Source organism: Danaus plexippus, chromosome 17, assembly GCF_018135715.1.
Source record: "Danaus plexippus chromosome 17, MEX_DaPlex, whole genome shotgun sequence".
NCBI classification, from domain to species: Eukaryota; Metazoa; Arthropoda; class Insecta; order Lepidoptera; family Nymphalidae; genus Danaus; species Danaus plexippus.
In genome coordinates this window covers 6,465,113-6,486,381 of record NC_083548.1, presented here as the reverse complement: position 1 = coordinate 6,486,381, position 21,269 = coordinate 6,465,113, and the positions used below count along the sequence as shown (strand labels likewise).

The following is a 21,269-nucleotide window of genomic DNA, read 5'->3' as shown; positions in this document are numbered from 1 at the left end:
GTGCTGAAACAATTTCGGACAAAAATAGTTTGTACAAAATACGATTTATTATTTTTTCTATCAAGAATTATGATATTTATAAATAAATATATTATTCCGTCATGTTTTTATAATTTTATATTTTAATGTAATATTAAAATGTTCAATTAATTTTGCATTGTTGAACTAAAAATAGTAGTTCTGGTAATGTTGACATTGGATGAATACGTGGCCGTGGTACTTTTATCATCTGTACGATTGTTTAAAAAACGTCTAAACTCGGAATCATCATCCACACTAAGTTGAACCTGTACGAGGACATTGTTTTTGTCGATCCCCTCCTCATCGTTTTGCCGCCTGCCCGCATATTTGCCGTTGCAAAGACGGAACGTTGCACAGATGCGTTTAGTGAACTCTTGTTCCAGGTTTCCCAGGTCAACGTCCAAATTTACCTTCACATCGTCTTGTATGACAACAGCAACTTTATCTCTGACGTTACTCAGCCTCGCTCTTAACATCTTACGTATTTTCTCCTTTACGTTTTCGATATTCTTCTTTATGAAATCAGATATCAAAATGATATTAGCTTCGTGATTTTTACTTTCGTGTAGTCTGAATTTTTTTATTTCTTTCAAATACACTTCTTTGACGGCGGTTTTGACGTCATCGCTAGCACGAGCGAGCAAAGATGTAATTAATCGCTTTTCCCTAGCGTCATCGGCGCTAACTTCTCTCGTGTACATCTCTTCGTAATTTTTTAATACGCTAACTGTTGTATCGTTAAGGGTTTGATAGAATTTGAACATAAAATCTTTCAGTTCGTTAGAACATACGATGGTCCTTTGACAGCGATCTTCCTCTAAGTCCGTCGAGTCCCAATTAAGCCTCAGAGGGTTCGAACTTTCTGTGCTCAGGTAAGATATTTTTGGAATGAATTCGCATTGTATTTTATATTTCTTAGAAATTAAATCGGCATCCTTTGATATTTTCTTTAGGAGCACGTGGAGATTATCAATATATTTCGGTATATCGCTACTTTTCCTAAAATTGCCTGTAAGAAAACTGTAGACACTGTTTTTAATATGACGCCACCCCTCGTTCCATTTGTTGGCTAGCAAATATGGTTCTTTGTTCTGCTCTGACCGCATGCTTTTTCCGCTACAACGCCCATTTATTAATTCTTTACTCAAATCATCCAACGTTTTAAGTACGAAAGTTTTCGTTTTCTCAGAGACTGATTCTTCCGTTAAACTTTTTTTAATTTTCTCTCTTATTTTCTTATATTTCTTTATATTATTCTTAAGGAGGTTATAGTCTGTGTCGTTTTTATGCCTCATATCCGTCTTCGGTAGAAATTCTATGATGGCCGTTTCGTCGTTGCCCTCCAACAGAAAATTGTTTTCATCAAACACGTTACGGTCATCGTCTTGCAGATATTGGTGCAATTCAGATATTCTTTCGTTTATTGCCTTCTTCACTGTGTTATCTTTGAACGCCCTAAACAACGGACTGTCTACTGGCAGAGATCTCATCATAGGTGCCACGAATTCATTAAATATTCTCGATATAATAGATTTATCTGGTAAATTGCCATATATTTCTGTTGTATTCGCTGCCCTTATAACAATTTTCCATAACAATAGGACTCGAACTGTGAATAAGGTAATATTTTAATGTATATTTTAAGTCCGTCTATATTATAAGCGACATAGCACAGCTTACCCGCTGACCAGGCCCTATGAATGTTTTTGTAACACAACATCGTACAGAAGTTCACATTTCATCAAAACGTGATATTTATATTTTTACGACTGTGCAATGTGAATTAAAAAACAGCAATATTTCGTCTCACTTACAAATTGAAGTCCATAAAAACTGTTGTAAATTGAAATATTTTTGGGAAACAAATAATAGTAGCGGTATTTTAAATAGAGACACGCTATATTCACACTTCAGCGCCCTCGTTATATCCGCGCCCATTTTTCATCAGCATTTAATTGTGATTCTTAATTGCTATAATGACTTAGTTATGGAAGCTGTTTTATAAGTTTTAATTTGTTTCATATTTCATTATATAAAGGCAACGGTAAATAGGTAGAAATATTTTTCTATTTATTGATATAAAATTATTTGAGTCGAAAAAGTTCCAACCCGAGACACCGGGGATAACGGATCCCAGTCGCTTTTCCATCCGAGCTGTCGTGTCATTGGTCAAATTTGTGAATTAACTATTCTATATAATTTAACTATTAATTAGAGGAAATATAAAAAATATCATATAAAGGAAACAAAAATTAAAGCAAATATTTTTTATTAACAACGTACGATGGTTTTAAAATCATTATATAATAATTTTAACGTATTGTATTATATAAGCTTGTTATGCTTAAAACTAATATTGCAACAATTATATCACTTGCATATTAGTAAATCCATGAAAATATTCTTTAAAATATATATATAAAAAAAATAACTTAATAATATCAAAAAAAGCTTTCATTTCGTTTCGACAATGATGATACAATCATAAAAAAAGTTATAATTTACATTTTTACATAAACTCTATATCCTTACCGTACTCGTTAAAAAAAAATATCAAAATCTCAATTCAACGATTATATAAAAAAAAGTCGATAAACAAAATTTTTTACACTTTGCTAAGATAAAATTAAACGTAGTTAAAATGGGCTTAGCAACACCGGCTTACAAACAATTAAAAAAAGATCGGTTCGAAATTAAATTGTAGATAATACAAGATTATCAGATCGAGCATTCAGATGGCAACACTAAGATATAGTGTATATATTTCATAATGTTGCCATAGACATCAAAGACTTCGTTCCTACCGCTAGCGACCTACACGAATCCTATAACTATTTATCTTTAACTTACTCGAGTAAATTAAGTTTACTATTTGTTTTACGTAATTGAGCTCGCCATGGTATTATTTTGGCAGTTTCTTCTTCGTCTTCTTTGTGTCCGTTTGATGTTGCGTGACCTAAAAATTTAATGTTCCCTGTTAAGATATCGTACTTAAATTGCTAATGGCGGTCTGGTTGATGAGAAATAAACTTATTATATCATCTAATACTAATAGATCAAGATTCAAATGCCATCGATTGCCTTAAAACCTCGCTTCACTTCAGTTGATTTTGAAATATTTTTTTTTTTTTAAATTAATTTATGCTATGGCTTCCTTCGCACCGAACTCCTGGAATGTTCTGCCGACGTCAACGTTTTTATTTGCTGTACGAATAATAATAATCTTGAGTGCTGTGAGGAGGAAACGCGAAGGAGTTTGTAACTTTTGAATTAAAATAATCAATAACACCAAACTCTCAATGACCTTCGAGTTAGTTTACATTCATATTTTCGAGTGAACAAAATCTGATCACATTATGATGTAATATAAATGTATCTTTTAGAATATTCCGCACACAAGCACTCATACCAATATGTCCTTAAAAATACGATGACAATATCCGACCAGAAAATATATTGATCACTTCCGAACAATTGATTCTGTACCAAAAAGATTAAGTCTAAGATACCGAGGCAAAGCAAGGCAAAAAATAACAAGGAAAGATCATCCCCAATGACGCATTACGTCGCTGAAATTATTATTAGAAATAATCTAATTCGTATTTCCTTTTTTGGACCCACCGTTACAAGGTTCAGTGGTCAGTTTGGCTTCCGAGGGGGCGCGGGCCGGGGCAGCCAGGGTTGGCGCGTCATAGCAGAGAGAGATGTTGTCAATGGAGACGGCCCTCTGGGAGCCCGGGTACACGCGCCAGTCACCGTTTTGTTTGTCATTGGACTCCTCTATTTTAGGCGTGTAGAGTGATTGTCTGTTAACAATACACATTTTATATACAAATCTGCATACAAATATTATGATATCTTCTGAAATTATATTTCTATATCCGGATACTTCATTACCTAGTTATATTATCTCTTTACAGAGTAAGTAACGATAGTCGGGAACCTAGCAACTGGTGGTGGTGATAAATAATAGAAATACCTCAATCTATTTTCAGCTTCTTCGCGTCTAGCCAACAGCTGCCTCTTCCACACAGGGATGGACGCGGCCCTTCTTCTCTCAGCCTCTCCAGCCAGTTCCCGTTCCAGGTCCTTCCTCGCTTTCTCTGCAGCTCTCCGCGCTAACATCTGTCTCTTCCAGGCGGGGATGACGTTTCCAGCTGCATCTCGCTCCGGCACCTGTGAAAATCCCTACCGTCGACCAACCGCATGTGTTTGAGGGTGTCCGCATTCGGATTATGTCCGAATTTTGGACAACCCGAAAAATATGCAAACATTAGTTACGTCCGATAATAAAAATCTTATCGAAAATCTTTCAATTAAATAAAATTTTCAATAAACGACAAATATATCATGTTAATGTGTTATTAGCCTTGTGAAATAGATTTCTATTTATGTGACAATTAATTTATAAAAATTTACGACGCAATTAATGTTGCAAGGTTGAAAAAGCGTGATAACTAAAAGAAATGCTCTTGCTCTTAAAAGTAACTTACAAATAATTTATTTTGTATTATTCTCAACCGAACTTCGTTACATTATATAAAATAAACGAATATAGTAATAGTTCATTAATATATTTTCATTGTTTATTTGATGTAACAAATGATTTTAAAATAGCAACATTGCGATAAAGTAAGGTACAGTTACAACGGTGTTGCACCACGCGATAATCGCTCACCGAGACGCAACGGGATATGAAGGATTATGAAAAATGATCGAGATTTCGTTCAAATAAAATGATTCATTTAAAATGTTCTATTGAATTTAATTGAACCGATCGCTCTGAATGAATCACGATACCAATAAATTTTACGCGTAATAATATTTTTAATTAACACATTCGTGACATTATATAATATATTATTTAATTTTTATATCAGAAATAATTATGTTAACAAATGAAAAAAAAATATGATAATTAAATAATAATCGCATACGAAAGTCGATTTAATCGTTTTATAAACGTTTAACTGGAACAAGTTTGTTAATATGTCTGAAGTGTGTCCTTAAGACTGAAAGCTCTAATACGTAAACATAAAACTCTCTGGCGTCTGTTAAAATGAAAACACATTTCCATCACTATCGCACGTCAGAAGAAAGTTTCCAACTTAAAATACGACTCTCATAAGATTTCTAAAATAAACGTGTGGCTTAATATTTCATATTAATTTTAAAATAAACAAGTGAAAAGCGAGCAATTATACTATATTTTTAATATGTAAATTAGTTGTTATACATAAGTGGTTCTAGTTACTTTTAACTTATTAACGACTACTCTATAAATACTATAATACTACCTATTGATATATTGTTATATTTAAAAGAAATTGCTTTTCATCAATTAGTTATAATTAATAAAGCACGTATCAAATGTAATGACCAATTAAATCGACGAGCGAGACTAATTCGAAAGTTTAGACTAATTTTTTTTTATTTACTCCTTTATATTTATTTAGTTTTAATAGTGTTATAAAAACTCTTTTATATAACATAATTTTTATATGTGTATATAAATAAAATAATTATATTTTCACTCAAACAAAACGTGACTCGAGACGTTTGAGAGCAGCGAGAGCGTGAACAAGGACGTGCGTCGTATAAAATGATTTTATATTTAAACAGCTCGTAATTGAAAAATATTAAGTGAAAAGATATAAAGTGTTTAACGAGCTGTCTGATGCGCTGTAATTATGTGATTATTAATATAGTAAACTTTTACTCCGCACCGTATAGTTTCTTTAAGTTTGATCTTTGTATGTTTGTTAGTCACACAAAACATACTAAATAGATTTACATCGAAGCTAGGAGTGTTTGAATTTGACCGTGTCGATTGATTTTGAGGCATCCCTCTTGGAAGTCCCCTTTCATAGTACATAAATTATGCCTCTTAAATAATAATAAGTTAAATATTAATTTTGGCTGTTACAAAAATCATCACAATTATTGTAGACAATCAGAATCAAATATAGAGAAACAATTTTATGAATAATTTTGATTTCTAACAAAAATTCTGACTGTTCAAAAAATTTTATAATATACGCTGAACATTAAAGTAACTGAACATTAAAGTTCAGCTGAGAATGTTTAATACTTTTAGAAAGGAAAAAAAATCAGAAAGTTAAAAATCATTGCACAAATATGAGAATCGCTTGCAATATAATTAATGTAACAGGAAAGTAGACATTTCGTATTGAAAGACAGATTGTCCGTACATTTAGATATAACTCAAGCATTGCAACGAATATTGTTATATTTAGTCTTACATCAGTTCATATCGAGACTTCATGAAGCACAGGCAAAGGTTTAAGATGCTTTAATGACAATTCATCACACATTTACGATTTATAGTCTGTTGCGAATAAATGAGAAAGTTACCGTACACGAGCGTTTGAATGTTTGTATTTGTTTTACGCGAAAATTACGGAACTATTTCTTATTAATCTTGACAGTTATGAACGTCACTTGTAATCGGAGATCTACATTTATTAAAGCGTGTTAAAATTATATTGTGTACTTAAAAATATTCCTAATATATTTCGTGTGTAACTCTAATATATCATTCCCCAGTCGGTTACCCGCAAATGAATCTTAGTAAATTGTCTGTGTGATGTGATTTCCTTTTCAAAAAACTTCCATCTAGCCGCAAAAGTACGCAATTTAGCTAAAAACGCCAGTCATTTAGTTTCACGGTTGTTAAACTTGCCGAGATAAGTGGATCAATGTGCTGAACGCGCGGATGCAAGTGCATCTTAGGAAAATCGAGACCAAAATAGTTATATATAATGGAATTACGATGTATAGTTTTCAAATCACGTACCTGATCGACGAAGTTCTCTGCCGTGAAGCGTTTGGTGAACTCCGTGAATGTCTCCTTATCCTGGAGACTCTCCCGCCTGGCGCGTTCCACCTTCATCTTCCTGATCCCGGTTATGTCCTTGGACATCTTCAGCTCTTCTATGAGATCGGTCTTAGCGCTTTTGAAGTCCACGGCACTCGGAAGGCATTGGAGACTGACGGACCGCGCTGGCGGTGCTGACATTGTTTTAGTCGCGATCGTCTTTAGCCTGACGGAGGTTAGCTCGGCGCTGCTGATTGCTGCTAGGGGCTGGTGGTGCGTCACCGGGGGCTGCGGCGGCGGCGGTGGCGGCACATTGTCCGGCGGCGGGGGCGGAGGCCGGGCCTCCGCCCCGTCGTCCCGCTTGCAGGGCGCCGTGATTGTTCTCAAATACTCCGACGGTTTAATTAGCCTGTCGGGCGCGTTGTTTGGAAACGCCGGCGGTATGAACGGCAGAGCGGGCTGTTTGTTGACGAGGTTGGGGCAGCGCGGTCGCTCGTCGTCTGCGGGCGCCGTGGATGTACTCCCCGCTGGAAGAACGGCCCGTTAGAGGGGAGAGAAAGTACGCGGCGAGCGAGAAGAGTTTAACCACACAACTTAACTTACATCTACAATTTGGATCTGTATGAATTTTTAATATTTACGCTTATGGAGTTTAAATTTGATTTATTGCATTCGTCCAGTCGTGCTGGGAAAGTTCCGACGAATATTGTTAAGAGTGTCTATAACTTGTGAATAAGTGCGTGTGCGGCTCTACTTAAAATTTCTTAGATTTTTACGAGTACACATTTATATATATATACTATATATATATATATATATATATATACTATATATATATATATATATATATATATATATATGTCGTAATTATTGTTATTCGTATGAGTATCTAGTGTTGGAACATTAAACGTCTTAGTAATCCATAGATCATTTTATTGATTGATTGATTGATTGCTTGATATATATTAGAAGGAATATTTCATATAATATCTATTAGCTCTTACTTTTGAATTTTAAATTCGAACCAATGCTATTCATAGCAATGCAATTGATACACAATGGCTCAATCGTCAAAGGAACTGGGATATCAAATATCGGACGTCACAGGATCAAAACCAGAACGAAAAGATAATCATAGTTTTACATATTTATAATTTGTATTTATTTTATGTAAAAAATATTGTTTTTGAACGTTAAAGTAAATATAGCGTTCGAATTATTCTAATTGGCCGTAAGTCCACGAAAGTATAGCCTAGTAATTATTCACAATACGCAAGTTCTCGAGAAACGACACGCACCAACGAACATACGTGATACAAAGAATGTACCAATACTGTTACCAAAGACTGCCCCTACATAATACGAGCGGTTTATTAAAACATTATAATAGCAACAATTTAGAAATAGCACGTTATGCACAACGACTGGTCGCTTTAAAACTTTAAGAGTTATTTTTTTTTTAAATACTCTCTTTACAAAACATATAAATACTCTTTAAGAGAATACTTTTTATATACCTTGGGTAACACGATGTCGGGAGAAACTCGTGATACTTTGTTGTTAAGCAATATCAAGGTCATTAGAGTTTTTTACGTCAGCTGGCATTATTATAAAAAAATATGCTCCCAATACAAACATCACAGGGTGTCCTATCAAGTAAGTCAAAACAAAATTGCTATGTCATGACCTAAGAAAAACAAAAACGCTTGTTTAAACCGCTGTTGCACTTTGAATTTTTGTTTTTTTGTTATTTTAACAGAGTAGCAGATATTTTTTACTTGAAATGTTACAATAAGGTGTTATGAGTGGACCTCGCAATGCTTAGGAAAGTTTCAGTCTAAGTTGTATCTATTCGTCCTATATAAAACCCAAAATTCTTTGCGTTCGTTTTTCATACTTTATTTATTTATATCTATATCATTTTATCAATAAAATACTTGTATTCAAACAAAACAATAAAGTTTTATAACCAATATCTTCATTAACTAACACGTGAAGCAAAAATTCAGTATTAGTTCTTAAGAGATTTTCGAAAGCGGTTAAATCTTAATACTATGAAAAAATATACGGATAACATGTTCACTAAGCCGTTTTTTTATATAAAATGTATTGGAAATATTTTAAATTATTAAAATAAAAGTCACACACACTAGCATAACTTTTACGAAACACAATACCACGTCAATCCGTGACGGTTCGTCAATGTGTGCGATGTCACTAAATGTCAAATGTGACATTTCCATTCTACTATTGACACTGAAAGAATCGATTAATCAAGCGTTCTGTGATTGTATATTAATTTTTTTGGTACCACATAATTCTACTCTCGACTGTTACAATATGTAAAACCAAGATTTCTATACGTCCAGATCTGATCAAAAAAAGATTTGAAGTCTAAATGGCTATTGTGTTCCGCTCATATATCTCCTGCGTATCATTTACAAAAGATATAAATTAAAAATCAACGAATCACAGATTAAAATAGAGAACGTTCAGAAATGAAATAAAATTAAATGATTCATTCGGTCTAGATTAGGTGAATGTGAGCCGTTTGTGGACGACCGACATATCTAGTTTAGTGAAACCCCTACTGTTAAAATTATCAACATTTTATTGTTATAATTCGTCTTAAACTAGCTTTAGGTTCTATTTAACATTCTTATAATAAAACAAAGAGATTGCATTTGAAAAAAATTTGGTATACACGCATCCGTTTGTCCGAAACTTTCATTATAATACAAGGCCTTCAACCCTATAGAGCTAGGACGGATCGCTTCAAAATATTTATATCCTTATTCAATAATAAATAATAATTTATTTTACTATCAGATTTTTTTGTAAACTATTTTTTTTTATTTTAAATTTCGTCTTCCGATATAATTGTATTAAATTCTATTAAAACATTAAACAAATATGTGATAATTATATAAGTGAAAATATTTAGAACCATTAACTTCAACTATATATATAATATTTGTATGTCCGTCCGTCGCGTAGTATCTCCTAAACTTACGAGTACAAGACCTAAATCAACAATGCAAAGGTTTAATCTAAAATAATAATGAAATACGTGTATCTCATGAAGACGACTCTCGCAAAACGAAAGTAAAACTATGTATGGTCTCGCAAAAGTAATTTAGTTTAAATATTTTTTCACTCAATCAGAACAGAACTAACGACCTATTAAACTTGGTAGAAAGTAAACGCTTAATTACCGGATTCAACTCATTAATATGCACTCAAAATTAGACTTTATTTTACAAAATCCGGATTGAGAAACTTTAGTCTCAATTAAATATTTTTCCATTGCAATTAAGTATTAGAATTGTATTTAAATTAATATTAAAATTGTAAATGATACAACTTTAACAAATCAATATAAATTTTTAAGTAGCTCTTATACTTTATTTTTAAACGATTTTATCGAGTTGATTTATAAGATTTTTTTATGTAATATATAAAATTAATGTTAACAGCAAACGTAACGCGGTTGCAGTATAAGGTTTAAATGAAGTAAGGAACTTTGAAGAAAACGTTGAAACATAAATGTATAGGAATAATGTCACTAACATAGATGTTGATAGTCACATAACGAATCAAAGATATGTATCGGTCGTAATTTATTTATTAGATGTATTAGAAATAAACGAAAGTAAATTTTTCGGACGCTTCGTATTTTTTTATTATTTTATATCTCCATGAACCCGAAGTTACCATTCCTTTACAGCAACCGTGATCACGTACAGACGAGTTTTTTTTTTTTTGAAGATGAAAAAAAAAACATTATAAATAAATTTATATTCGTACTTTCGCATCTAAAGCGAAATGATTTTTCAACCAAGAGAATAAATGTGCACTCGTAAAAAAAATCCAAAAAAACTATTATATTATTTTATGTTTTACCCCAAACTCGACTTAGTCTCTCAAATTAAAGCTATTCATTTATCATTAGATAATCTTGTTAACCTGCAGGCAATTCAATAGAACACGTACGTCAGGATATTTTGTATTAAAAATCAAATCTACCTACAACTTTATATAGAAAAAAATTCTTTGATATAAAAAGGCTAACTATTAAAAGACTTGGGAGCCATTCATCAAAATGTTTATTGTAACAACTAGTAATTATTTCCTTGTCATATATTTATAAGTAATAATTTAATTGGGAAGATTGTAAATAAGTATCGTAACTGGTTATAGCGATCTGTATTTACACAGTGTGATACTACAAAAATATACCTTCAAGCAATGCCTAATTTTCTAGTACTTTAGTTGTTTCCCATCACTAGCCACCGCTTCATAGTAGGTCTTTTGCCAAAATCCCACAAAACAAACAGTACAATCCATATAACAGAAAGTATTCTCACACTGATAACGAATACAATTAATTCCTTAATATTCAACTAAATAGGAAAGTTGAAAGTAATCTCAAATTACTGTAAACAGTAAATATCCTCCACCCGAAGAGTAAACGGTTATAAAAACTATCAAATTAAAGTTTTCAATAGTCCAAACTCATACTAAGCACCAATTGGTTTTCAATCCTGTATATGACTTACCCAATCTAATCTTAATTTCCGACGGCTTGATCAGGTCTTCCTGTGCTGGTGGTGGTGGGGGTGGAGGGGGAGGAGGAGCTTCATCTGAGCTGGACGAGCCTGACGAGACTCCGGAGGACGCGGAGGCAACCGCCTCCTCCGTCACTGATGTGCGACGACTGCCAGCAGCTGACGAAATGCGACTGGCCTGGCCGGATTGGAAATACAGGTGAGATATATATATACACTATAATCTATATATGCAAAGGTGGCAAAAGAACAGACGGCCTATTTAATGAGAAAGAGTCACTACCGCCCATGAACTTGTGCAAGAGATGACGGTAATGCATTGCCGACCTTGATTGTGGAAGAGGAAGGGGAAATAGGGAAAGCGTGGAAAATGTGTGGGAATAGGGAAAGAGGAAAGGGGATAGAGTAGGGAATTTGCAATATCTTTCTTTATTCATTCCACCAGTAATTATATCACCGAAAATAAGCTGAAAATAATATCAACTATAAAAATTTTCGATCGATTTAAGCGGTCGTCATATTGGCGTTTTTATTTACTCTTAAATAATTAGATTTAATAGTACAGGTACGATTATTTGTAAAAGTATTTATTCATATTTTTCACATGCGTGTTCCACATTAGCGCCATTATAGCTAACATCATCGTCTTAGGCGACCACAACTGGTACTATATGTATATATGCACGTAGTCAATCGCTCTAACCGCACAGAAGAGGCGAAAAAATTTTTCTGTCATACAGAAAAACCTTAGAAAATGTCAAATAACTTACGAAATTCTGTGCCTTATGCGTGAGCGCGGCCAGTTTGGTGGCTATGGTGGACTTGGAGGGACTCTCGACCGGCGGAGTCACTTCTTCGTATGCTTTGCTGGCACTAAATTAAATTTATTCATTAACATATGTGCCGGGCCTTGTGTGTGTGTGTGTGTGTGTGTGCGTGTGTGTGTGTGTTTTACTTTGTTTCATTGTAATTATGATTGTCATATACATTTTTTATGTTCATGAAGTATTTTACGAGCTGTTACCTTTACCACAAAAGTGGATTTCGTATGAGAGTTAGCCAAGTTCACGATACACTAATTTCATAATGATATTAGACTGACTGAACGCTAAGTGTATATGGGATGATCCGTGTCTTATTAAAACTAATACATACTTGTCCATATTATCCCGGGAACTATAGTCAAGTAGCACGCTTCCCGGCCGGCTGTGGCTTCCTGAGTCCCGGGAACTGCTCCTGTGTGGCAAAAGTTTGAAATGTTCATACATATATCTGGGAAAAGGAATTTCGTAACAAATATAGTATTAAGAATAGGACACGTGCTATAACAAGTACGCCTCTTAAGCCGTCAGGACTACGAGTTTTTGAGATAGCACTGACTCATTATCACATCCATACATACAAATACATTTATTAGCTATTTCTAAATAATCTTTCGTCAATTATTCCCTCTCATGTAATATGATACCGACTAACCTTCTTTTCTGTTCGCGTGGCAGGTAAATGTCTTCATAGTGATGATCTCTTGAAGGTTCCTCGCGTTCATCAGACGCTGATCCGTGGACTTCAGCTTTGACTGCGTATAATAAATATATATAACCCTTGGGTATTACACATTCAACTATTTAGTTTTATCGAATCTTAATTCGGAAGTCATTAACAAATAAGGTTAAAAAAAAAGGTCCCAAAACACATCCTTGTATTGTCTCTATGATGCGATTTTGATCTAATAAATTAACTTCGAAGTAAACGAATAGATTAAAAAAATAAATAAAAGTCTTATGCCAAAAGAAATATCAAAAATGTTTTAAATGAGAAAGAATATTAGAGAGAATATGTTACATCTAACCTGTCAATATAGGTGCTTCCTGACCTTCAGCTGGTGCTCTGGGTCCAGGGGACCGGCTGTGGAACAGGTCCCTGACGCGTTGGTATAAAGCCGCTGGCGCGTTAGGGTTGCCGCTGTGAAGAAACCAGCCACCAGTATTCGAAGTCTCCGCATCTGATGCTGAACAGGCTGATCGGAAGATTAATATCGGTTCAAGTTATGATGGTCAATAAAAATTAAATTAATATTTACGGAATACTAATTGTATTTTATTATTTTCAAAAACTACTCCCGACGTTTCGGCTACTTTGCAGCGAACGAGATCTCGTCTGTATATGTTAACGCGTCGTAACACGAAATTAATTCATTTAAAAGAATACTCGCGATATTCTTAGATCTCATCATTAGAAATATACCCTTATCTGTACGTTGATAAGGTATTAAACGCAATAACACAAAAACATCGGATTTGATATTTTGAAACTAATCACTGGCTTGAAGGAAATTCTAGTGAATTTCTGCATACAATAAAGAATCATAGCCATAATGTTGTTCGTTTATACGAATTGAAGAGACATAAGACGTTTTTTACTCAACTCTTCGGTACTTAAGTCAAAAATTTCTTATTTTTTTTTAGCTGGATGTTAAAGTTAATATGTTGCGAGTGTCTGGAGTGACGTCACAGAGACGGCCGCTCACGTCAAAACAATTACGAAGAAAACGATAATTGTTATTGAATAAATTTTACGTATGGAAGCAATCAATCAATAAATTAAACGCTTTCCGCGGTTTTAAGTACTAATGTATAAATTTAGTCATTCATTTTTAGACTTATATAAAATCAGTTTTATCAAAAGATGATGCCTTAAGCCAGCGTTTCTCAAAGTGGGTGATACGCTTCATTATGCGCGATGCGGGCCTAAAGAGGGCTGGTGAGAGACCCAGAAAAAATGGGGGCGTTTTGTGCTAGATTAGCTTAGGTAGGATAAGCTATAGCGATTTTTCAGTAAGCAAAAAAGCGGGGGCCATAAAAAATAATTTATTCTCAAAGTGGGCAGTAGACAAAACAAGTCTGAAAACCCCTGTCTTAAGCAAATATTAAGAACATCAAAAAATATCAATCAATACGTTTCTCGAAAACCATATTTTTGCCATCCAATAAAGTTATCTCTATGTGATCGCTTCACAGCTACACTCATGGACACTCCAAACCGTACATAATCGGATATAAAAAAAAAATCGATTAAAAGTCGAAAATTAACCGAAACATCGAAATAATTTGGCGTAAATAATGAAACTTACAAATCACTTGCATCACAAAACTGCTGTTCATGTTGAACTTCATCCTGCCGAATGTTCCTAGCGACTGAACCTTCCTAGCCCTGAACGTTCCGCGTCGCTGCACGCGTCCGTTAAAATCAGTTTCGTGTTACACATCACAATGCTTTTTCGGTAAATTCATCGAATTTCCAGGTCCATGAACTTAACAATGGAAGCAAATCCGCCGGTTCATGTGATTATCCAATATTTTTTTAACGGGAGTTTAAAAATCGGTGACTAATTTTCAAACAGCGATTAAAAATATTCATACTAGGAGTATGCTAGATGTCGTCGCGTGACTTTGCTTGTGATTTTCTCGTTAGATCCTCCCAAACAAAAAGTCATTAATTTTTATATCTATATGTTAGAATTTGTTTGTGTGCTGTAAAAGAAGTGATTAGGTTTCTTTATTGGATGTACTGAAATTGATTTGTTTAATTTGTCGGGTAATCATAATGAGTAGATTCCCTTCTTTTAGGGTTCCGTAACCAAAGGATAAAACCGAACCTTATTATTAATACTCCTCTGTCTGTCCGTCACCAGGCTCTATCTCATAAACCTTAATATATAGTAGAAATTTTCACAAATTATTTATTTCTATAGCAGATCCAACAATCAATACAAAAAAAAATATTGAGAGGGTCTCAAACCTGCACCAAACATGACTTTCAGTTGTTTTATTATAGATAATGACGCGGGAAAGATAATGAGCGAGTCCGACTCGCACTTGGACGATTTTATTTCTAATTTATTAACTTCAAAACCATATCACATACGAGTAGCTCCAATGTTTTCTTAGCTTATATGACATCCTACATAAATATATATATATATATATATATATATATATATATATATATATATATATATATATAATTTAATATTGAGCCTTATAAGTAATTCAGTCGATTTGTTTCATAAAAATTATGAGCGGCCAGTTCCGAATAGGGTAGCTATTGTCACTGACAGTGAGGACGGCCATTATGATTTGGACAGCCCTCAAACGAAGTGCACAAGTCTAACCTATTGGCTGATAATCCATTTCCATCTTATTATTTGAGTGTGTTTTTAAATACAGCTGTAAAGAAATCGAGTAATAAGATATTGGACAGTACAAGGGTGCTTTTATTTCGAGTTCCAACGCCCATGATGGGTACGTATACCCGAGACCGCCGTGAGGCACCATCCTGACGCTTTTATCTAAATATATATATATATATATACTAGTATCTTACCTGAACTGTCTTCTCCAGAGCTATGCTGCACAGTGGTGGTCCTCATAGGGTTGACATAGAGTCCGTCCGCGGGTCCTGAGCGAGTGGACCCTACAGAACCCGCTCCAGATGACGAGGAGCCTCGCCTCTCAGATGGAGCGTGGAGGAAGAACGGTGACGGAGGACTGGCGTTCATGCAGCTTGGGAGAGCGCACTGGAAATCGTGACTCTTTATTTACGATAGTATTTCTATATAATATGATAAATGAGAATTTTTCTTAGGATTTGTTTGTGACTCCTTCACCCAAAAAACACTCAGCTGATTTTGGTTAAACTTTCCAATAATGTAGCTTAGGAATCAGCATAGCATATAGGCTATAATTCTATACAGTTTCTAACGAAACGAGACATTTAAATGTTAATTTTGCATGAAATCGACGAACGAAGTCACAAGCAAAAGCTAGTCATGCTATATAATGCTTTAATAACTTCATAACGGGGAAATTATCAAGTGGTGTGAATAAAAGAAATTTTAAGAATTTTCCTCTTATAACTTATTCTCGTAACGGCCTCCGTCATGCGTTTCACGACAAAAGGATCATTGTCAAATGAGGATTTTTTTGGATTATAATAATAGCAATGACGTCACAAACTCTTTACTTTTTTTAAAGACCTTTGTCAGGTATTTTTTCCCTGGTAATAAAGTATAACATTTTAAATTTTATTGAACTAACTTTAAATTTTCATTTTAAATGATTTAGTGTTGAACGCGAAACATGTTTTACGTCAGATGTGACGTCACCATTAATTTTGATTGTTTTTTATAGATTTGTCAATGAGACACAAATGCATAGCATATACCGCCAACCTCAAATAGAATGAACGAATGAATGAAAATATAGCATCATGTTTTCTCCTTCTGAACTTTTTCTTTCATTCATTCATTCAGTATATATTAAATGTACAACTCACCCTCGGCTCGCCCGGTGCGCAGGCGCACGCGTGTATAGCTTTGTACGGAGACAGCTGTTTGTTGTCACCAGCCGCGCCCGCCGCCACCAACACGTTCAAACACTGAGGACAAACATTTGGGGTTAAAATTGTACATATATAAATAAAAATCATATATTTATTTTATACAAATATTTCGTATAATATGTAAGGGTTCTATATAAGTGTTAATATCCTTTTTTTATCATCCGCTGGAAAATACTGAACCAGTTTTGATGAAATTTTATCGTTTTGATTCTTCTGCAATAAGATGGGGCGCTCTTTTTTCTCGATAATACTAGGAATTATACCGGAAAACTTGCTAGTACGAAATTATTTGTTATACGTACGTACATATAATAAAGGTTTGGCCAGAAAATAAACGGTCATTATTGTTTAATAAATTTTAATACCATTCACGCATACACAATAACACAGACAGCCGTACACGCATTATAAACATAACGCATTCTAGTCGCCAAGTCGGATAAAAAGTGATATGCAAAGTGGAATAAGGGCATATAAAAAATATAAAAATCTGCATAATTTTCTAATTATTGCACATAATTCTGTATCGCATGTTATTAAGTGATGCACGTCGAATATCATTGGCCTGTTTGATACGAGCCAGTTGACGGAGCGGTTACCCCACTGTAAGTAATTACCGCATCAAACAAGGCAAGGCGTTTATTGTAACGGAGGAGTCAGTATGCGTAATAGAGTGAAGCCCTGGGTTAGGTTGAGGGAACCGAGACAAGAAAAGGCTTGGAAAGGCTTACAATGAAAATAATTCAAAAGAATAAAATAGACGGATCCCAAATTGTTGAAATAAGATATTCCTAACCTATTGTTGACAATATTACAAATTAACGTAGGTATGCAAATTTTGATGTAATATAAGTTGAATGTATTCATATCATATACGAGAAATATGAAGGAACATGCGGTTTAAATTATAAAAGAAAATCAATTTAAATTTATATTTATATAACTTAATTTTGATTCATATATTTTGGTACGCTCTAGTTACTAGTCTGTATATATTACCAAAGGCAATTCTTTTGGGTCACATATTTTAGTAAATACTTATTTTATATATTAAAATTATATACCGATAATTTAAAGAGAAGTTCAATTTGGTCGTCCAAGAAAGAGCGATTAGTCTTACTGAATTCGCTTACCATCTAAGTATGCTAATACCAGCAGACGAGACGGCCCAACACTATGCAATTGTTATTAAGGAATATATACAAAGATTAAGAACTATATAAAGTATCATTAAAACATAGGAAATTATATGTGTTAATACGTACGAGATATGATTATATAATTTGTTTTGCGACGTTCGACTATCGTGACTTCTTTAGAAAGATGAAATTATACGGCCTAAGGACTGCACGTTTCATAGTGACAACACGACATCGAGTGCAGTTAACATAAAAATAAGATTAAAATGTACTAAGGTTTCTGCCAAATAGAATACAGCCTTCACAAAAAAATCATGCAGTCTAGGTTACGAGTTTAATGTTTAAGGACAGTGGTTTAAAACAATCTTAACAGCAATGTGTCATATAGACGTACTTTTCAAATTACAAATTCACCTTCAGATAAATAAATGTTTTTTATTAGGACTGTTTAATTGAGGATATTTTATTAAAATTTACGTGATATTTACATGCGGATAGATAGTAGCTGTCGACTTACTTCCAGATGATGATTTTCAGCGGCATCGTTGATCGGGCTCTTGCCGTGTCTGTCCAGATGTAACCTGGCGCCGTGCCTCAACAGCCAACGGACTGTCGCGAGATGGCCGCGGGACGCCGCGAAGTGCAGCGGGGTGGCGCCGTCACCATCCCTAGCGTTGGGATCCACATTGCGCTCTACTATCTAATCATACGGATGGTTGCTATTAAAATACTTATACTTATATCCAAGGAAATAGAGTCCAAAATACATTGAAAAGCATGTTTTATATCGCACTACTTTTTGCCAGAATTCGTATCGGAGAGTAATGTATGAAACTTGTTAAAATAAATAATAGATTTTGTAACTAACAGAGACATCTCCGAGTTGATCTTGCGATAATGACATGCATTTGTCTACCTTCATATGTTTCCTCTCATAGATAGTCGCTACTAGTTTGATTATAATTAAATATAAAGCAACCCACGCCTTTTACTCTGAATTAAACTATTCCGTTAATAACTTAAATTTTATTATGATTCTATTTTGCGGTGACTAACTATGAATGATTGTTTGACCTTCTCTTACTGCAAAATAATTTCTTTGTAATTGAAAATGATTATCTACGTTTCAGTTCGGTTAGCTATAAGAGCGTGTTTTTTAGATTTTTTTAACTATTATCTATTTCAATAAATAAAATAAAATTTTAATTCTTTAGACATGAATATGAAAATAATCAATGAGAGATATCTGTGTACGCGAAACTAATTAAAAACTTAGAATTTAACGTCTCTAGAAAGTTGTTTCTATCAATAAAATGAAAGTGCATAAAAATGAGATCAATATCCAATACGGAAGATATAACCACCTGAGGTATACCGGCGGTTATATCACGGAACGGGAAAATTGCTATGAATATTGATAGTGTAAGTACATGTAGGGATTACGACCATAAAAATAAAGTAATCAAGACACTCGATTGGCAAAGCGACTGGGATCTCACGGCCCGGTATGAACGGGTTCGCGTCCCGTTCGCGCGTTGAATTATACACTTTGATTAAATAAAAATATGGTTTTTAATTGCTTAAATTTATAAAAATAATACAGCCAAACATATATATTTCTAACTGAATTTGTGATCAGTGATTATACTGAACTAGATAAATGAAATTAATTAAATTTTATATTAAGGAATAGATACTAAGATAGTTTTTTTTTCATATTTCGTTTCAATATGCTATATTTAGTAGAGGGAAACGGACAAACAACAACTCTTATTTTTTTAATATAATCGATAATCCATAACATCATAGAAACAAATCTCAAAAAAAAATTCGTTGCTATTTAAAATACTATCGTGATTTGTCATTGGAATCCACATTGCAATGATTACAAAACGCAATCCATATTGCTTAGCTATCGAATACAAAAACAGTCACATCACAGAACCGTTTAAGATTTATGACGGCAAAAAAATATTATGTGACAAACACCGTACAGACGTTTCCTGATTCGTGATCAAAGAAAGTCGGCTTTGTGATCTTTAATTAGATGATTTTCTTATAACATTTACGCAATCTAACTTTTAGTTACGATAACTGTGTTGTTATGTAACGTATGGTAATGAGTGAAGATGTCGCTTACCCAACACGCGCGATATTATGATAATTATTTTTTAATAGCGCGGATGTAATTTATACTCGCACATGATATGAGACAAAGGATGAAGTGTAGAATGTAGAAAATAAACTTAAATTATATTACGAGGTTACAAAAGACCCATACAATGATAAGCATTTTATTCCCTTTTCGTCTCTTTATCTTTTCCAGAAAATTCTACCACATCAAATCACACTTTATCGCTCCCAAATGATTTACTTAAAGGGTATAAGAGTAAGCGCTGATATCGAATGTATGTTTTTGCAAACATGTATATAAATATTTGCATGTGTGTGTGTGTTTGTGTATGTGTGTGTATGCTTGACTGCATTTTCTTTATCGTATAAAAGTATGAAGAAGTTATAATTATTACTTAATCAATTGTATTTGATATAAAGTTATTTAGCTTAGAGTATACCATAAACTCACCATCCATTTAACACAATCCAAGCAGCCAGTCTGCGCTGCCGCGTGTATTGGCAGCATGCCGTCTCTTGCCCTTGCATCCAATCTACCACCAGCCTCCAGTACCAAGTACTTCAGCACAGCCAGGTGACCTTCTTGCGCTGCTAGATACACTGGGGTGACGTCATTGTCCATCGCGGTATTAGCACTGGAAATGTACGCGCGGATTTTAATTTAACTTTACTTTTCGTGATCTCAAGTTTTCTTTGTAGTTATATATTTTTTTATATTTATTTATTATTTGTTATAATACAGCTAACGGTTAGAAACAGTTACGTACATACCAAGATCACAGTGGTTGAATTAATGGCAACTTGATTTTTTTTGTTTAGAGAAAAAATTACTTAAATAATAACTGATTTCTCGAATGAAGTTTCCTGTTCGTGGACATAACAATATCGACGCACATGTTTTTTTGCTAATCATCCAAATTGTCAATAAAACAGAATATCACACTTATAATCTTACCGTGACTACTCATTTCATACTACAAGTGCTTTAACGACAGAGAATTTTATAATACGCGTTCAAAAAAACTAACCAAGTTTAAAAATTTTCCCTTAATCGTTTCATCTGAAATTATTTTGTTTATCATAACAATGTGTCCGAGATTTATGAATATATTCATGAATATTCACTCATGGCATACACATACACCAAGTTTAGTTAACAACATCGAGCAA

The 21,269-nt window shown here is 33.8% G+C and overlaps 2 protein-coding genes across 5 annotated transcripts in view; both read right to left on the bottom strand.

Moving 5' to 3' along the window:
- Positions 1-91: 91 nt before the first annotated feature.
- On the bottom strand, positions 92-1,823 carry LOC133319329 (uncharacterized). The gene is made up of 2 exons (XM_061523316.1): positions 1,702-1,823; positions 92-1,630 (listed from the first exon to the last, which is right to left on the bottom strand). The coding sequence occupies exons 1-2, from the start codon at positions 1,739-1,741 to the stop codon at positions 147-149; spliced, it is 1,524 nt and encodes a 507-aa protein (XP_061379300.1). The 5' UTR covers positions 1,742-1,823; the 3' UTR covers positions 92-146.
- A 483-nt stretch (positions 1,824-2,306) lies between these two features.
- LOC116771333 (espin) overlaps positions 2,307-21,269 on the bottom strand; it is a 57,605-nt gene continuing 38,642 nt past the window's right edge. For 3 of the 4 annotated variants that reach the window (XM_032663162.2, XM_032663165.2, XM_032663161.2), the window contains exons 3-15: positions 20,551-20,734; positions 18,484-18,666; positions 16,762-16,863; positions 15,811-16,003; positions 13,277-13,444; positions 12,904-13,003; positions 12,583-12,663; positions 12,198-12,300; positions 11,419-11,605; positions 6,839-7,386; positions 4,001-4,209; positions 3,643-3,827; positions 2,307-2,977 (exon numbers count right to left, since the gene is read on the bottom strand). In XM_032663162.2, coding sequence (XP_032519053.2) covers positions 2,868-2,977; positions 3,643-3,827; positions 4,001-4,209; positions 6,839-7,386; positions 11,419-11,605; positions 12,198-12,300; positions 12,583-12,663; positions 12,904-13,003; positions 13,277-13,444; positions 15,811-16,003; positions 16,762-16,863; positions 18,484-18,666; positions 20,551-20,734 — 2,353 coding nt within the window. In that variant the 3' untranslated portion in view covers positions 2,307-2,867. The remainder of the gene's footprint in view (positions 2,978-3,642; positions 3,828-4,000; positions 4,210-6,838; positions 7,387-11,418; positions 11,606-12,197; positions 12,301-12,582; positions 12,664-12,903; positions 13,004-13,276; positions 13,445-15,810; positions 16,004-16,761; positions 16,864-18,483; positions 18,667-20,550; positions 20,735-21,269) is intronic. The other variant, XM_032663159.2, reaches the window with a different exon arrangement.

Excerpts from the sequence above, each read along its gene's own strand:
- LOC133319329 (XM_061523316.1), bottom strand. The coding sequence starts at position 1,741 with ATGTTGTGTTACAAAAACATTCATAGGGCCTGGTCAGCGG. Across the intron at positions 1,631-1,701 it reads TCATAGGGCCTGGTCAGCGG|TTCGAGTCCTATTGTTATGG; the intron begins GTAAGCTGTGCT and ends CCTTATTCACAG.